At 34.2% G+C, this 3,704-nt stretch overlaps 1 protein-coding gene across 1 annotated transcript; it reads right to left on the bottom strand.

The window, feature by feature from the left end:
- Positions 1-519: 519 nt before the first annotated feature.
- On the bottom strand, positions 520-1,211 carry LOC110022331 (mannose-specific lectin-like). The gene has a single exon (XM_020721208.1). The coding sequence runs from the start codon at positions 1,185-1,187 to the stop codon at positions 666-668; it is 522 nt and encodes a 173-aa protein (XP_020576867.1). The 5' UTR covers positions 1,188-1,211; the 3' UTR covers positions 520-665.
- Positions 1,212-3,704: the final 2,493 nt, after the last annotated feature.

The following is a 3,704-nucleotide window of genomic DNA, read 5'->3' on the forward strand; positions in this document are numbered from 1 at the left end:
TGACACTATTTCATTTCCTCTACTTTGTTACCGACCTATCACCATAGTGAGGTAACTAGAGATAGAACTATTCTGAATTTCTGTATTCAGAATAATAGAACAATAAATGTGGGGAGAATTATTCTTAAGAATATATTGACTACGGCGAGAAGTGAGACTAGTGGAGGTCTAGGACATCATGGACTTATTTGTACATTTTGCAAACTTTCTGGAGTGGAGATTGGAGATGAAGAATGGGTTTACCCTATGAAACCCATTAGTAAGGCTAATTTGAAGACTTATGAATCCCATGAGAAATGGAGAACTGGGAGTAGAAGAGTACGCTCATATTTTGTAATTTTAAATATATTGGAATATCAAATACCTAAAATAGTTAAAATATTATATAAAAAGTATTTATTTTGTACTAACAAATATCGGGGTATAAACTAGTAGAGCTTAGTAATCCTAGCGTTTGTTAGTGTCCGGCACATTCAAAACTTCTGTTCTTCGGAATGGGTCGTTCAGAGTACGCTCATATTAGCAGTCAATAAAAGAAGTCATTTGAATTCATCCATACTATGCCACATACAGGACTACGAAAACATACACAAAGCATGCATTTATAAACATGCTTATCTTATTTACCATTGCTCATGCACACAGTCTTTGCCTCTTCAGCACTCTTAATTAATTACCTCCATAATTTTACCCATTTTCCTCGCCATGTTCTGCTTCGCCCCCGAAACCCCCACCGTCCCATCACGTGCAGCAGCGACGACGACGGCCACAGAGCCAGGGTACTTATTATCCGTATCCCATATGCGATCGCCATATATGGCAACATTGCGATCCTTTTGTAGTACAAGGATATAGTGTCCATCTATTCCAAAGGTGTAGCTCTCCCATATGGCCCTATCCAGATAGTTGTAGATGACGAGATTTCCGTCTTGCTGCAAGACGAGGTAGCAGCTCAAACTGAAACCGTCGGTTCCCGAAGCCCAAACCGCTTTCTTAGAGTGATAGAGAACGAGGTTACAGTCATCCTGGATGATGAATTCTAAGTTACCACTTTTCAGCGATTTACCTCCTTCGAGACGCTCTCCAGAGAGCAAGTAATTGTCCGTCTGAGCTGAGGATGGTTTGGCCAGAAGGATTGTGAGGGCTGCGGCGAAGAGAAGGGACTTAATCATTGGGGAGAGAACCATGGTTGGTTAATCAGGAGGTTTTCTTGTATGGTTTAAATTTCCTGTGGGCTGAAGTCTCAATTTATAATGCTTCGGCATTATCTGGAAGGATAAAAAAAATAAATAAATAAAGTAAAAATGAAAAAAAAAGTATAACAAACAATCGACAACGGTAAAAGTGAAAAGTGTGAAACGTACCGAGCAAAAGAAAATCATGTCAAATCCAGCATATGATTTTTATACACGTGTTTTTTTTTGGCGGCAAGCCGAGTCTCGCTAGTGTGCGTCAATTTTTATTTATGATTTATTAGAAGATGCACAAAGTTAATTTCTAAAGTAAATTTATTATAATGCTTTGCATAAAAATTTATAAATGCCACTAGCTCTAATGTAAGCGACCTGTTAGGAAAAAATTCTCAATCTATTGTGTATATTTCTGCCTAATTCAAATTGATTCGGGGTGTAAAAGAGTCGAGTTGAGGTCGAGCTCAAACAACTTTCGACTTGAGTTTAAGCTCGATTAATTTTATCAAGCTTGAGCTCTAGCTTGAGCTTAAACTTACAAGTTCAAGCCGGCCGTCTCATGAGCCAGATTGTTTGTCATAAATAAGAGAAAATAATATTAATTTAATATAGTGTTATAATAAAATGATAAATATACCGAGCTATTATGACATAAATAATAAGGCATCACTTAATATAGAATAGAAAATATTATTTTATAATTTTTTAAAATATTTTTAAGGTTAAATCTTCAAAGTTAATATACTTTGAATATATTTTTTATTAACATTTTTTTAAACTTGCAAGCTCACAAGCTAACGAGTCGAGTTGGGGCTAGCTTGAACTTGGTTTGTTAGCTCATCGAGCCGAGCTATAGCTAGCTTACGAGTCGGCTTGACTTACTTACACCCCTAAAAATGATTAATATGATTGCACGTCACTTTAAATTATAAATCATAAATATGATGTACTAAAAATATGTTTGCATTTAATAAATTCTTATAATTTTGAAGTAGGATGGTATGCACTAAAAAATTTTATATTGATGTATGTAATTAATCTGTTAAATTTTGAGCTCAGACATTCAACAGTGAAAATGAAATGGGATTAAAAAAGGTTATAGTATTTGTTTTCAAATGATTTACTATGATAACAAATATAGATATGGTGATGCAATTGAACACATATAAGAATTAAAAAAGGACCTTAAATTTTTATATTATGATCATTTGAATAGATTAGATGGTAAAGAAGAAACTCTCATACAAGGGAAAGTGTCAGCAAATGTATTTACTATGATAACATATGTAATTAGGTTGATAAATGTAAGCCCACATGAAAGCAAAATGTTCCTCAAATTAGTATATTTATAATGACCTGCATAGGTAGGGAGCAAAGGTAGAGGCAAAAAAAATTATAATATGTAGACTTTAGGATAGATTATTAATCCTAGAATACATAAGTGTATAAAAATCATTCATGACCTCTATAATGTGACATACTGTGTTTTGTTGAAGCTCTCAACTTCGATTTTTATAGCCTACAGATGCTATCACGACTTGTGCAGCTCCCAACTCCAATCTCTAGGGCCTATAGATGTTATCTCAAGTACCACTATGGGCTACATAACTAGTTATTGTCTGCGTGATCCACAACTCATGCAGCTCCTAACTCCGACCTCTGTGGTCTATAGACATTATGACGGCTCACCTCTATGACCTACGTGACCAACTATGACCCGCGTGGTTCATAATTGATGCAAATCTTAACCCTGACCTCTGCAACCTATGAACATTGTCGCAGTTTTTGCAGCTTCCAAATACGGCCTGACACTCTTGAAGCAACCAAGTACGACCCATATGACCAACTACTATCATTACTTTTAACTACAACCTCTATGACTAGCTGACGCTACAACCATCATCCACAATATTTACAGTGGTTTATTGTCTTCATAGCAATTGATTATGGTCTTCATGACTTATTATGACTATTACTTCTAAAATATCTTTGTACATCAATTTTATGACTTCATTTTTTCTAATTCAGGAAAAGAGTTGATCTATGCACTTACAATTATAGTGAATTATTTCAACTGCGCTAGGCCACGTGATTTTTTTTTACTTTTTTATGATCTTTCACGTAAAAATTTTTAGAGTTTCTACCTATCACTTTAATTACCTAAGATTATACTGCATTTTTTTGCAACATTATGACTCTTAATAACTACTCTACCGCCTAAGACCTCCCCGCACGCTCATTTAACTTTTGAAATATAATTATAATGAAATATATCTTTTTTATGATAGGGAGGAAATGAGAAATAAATTTTAGGAGCTCTTATTGACACCAAAAACTTTCATGTTTACTTATCACACCTAAATTTTCATAATTACAAACATTATATGAAAAGTGACATTTATTATCATCTTTTAATAGCCATATTCATTCTTTTAGTGTTATGTGCGTAAAAATAAAAATCTAGATGTGAGAAGTAAATCCTTATTGCTGACAGTTTAATTTTTTGAAATTATA

The sequence above is a fragment of the Phalaenopsis equestris genome, unplaced genomic scaffold, assembly GCF_001263595.1.
Source record: "Phalaenopsis equestris unplaced genomic scaffold, ASM126359v1 Scaffold000183, whole genome shotgun sequence".
Taxonomy (NCBI): domain Eukaryota; kingdom Viridiplantae; phylum Streptophyta; class Magnoliopsida; order Asparagales; family Orchidaceae; genus Phalaenopsis; species Phalaenopsis equestris.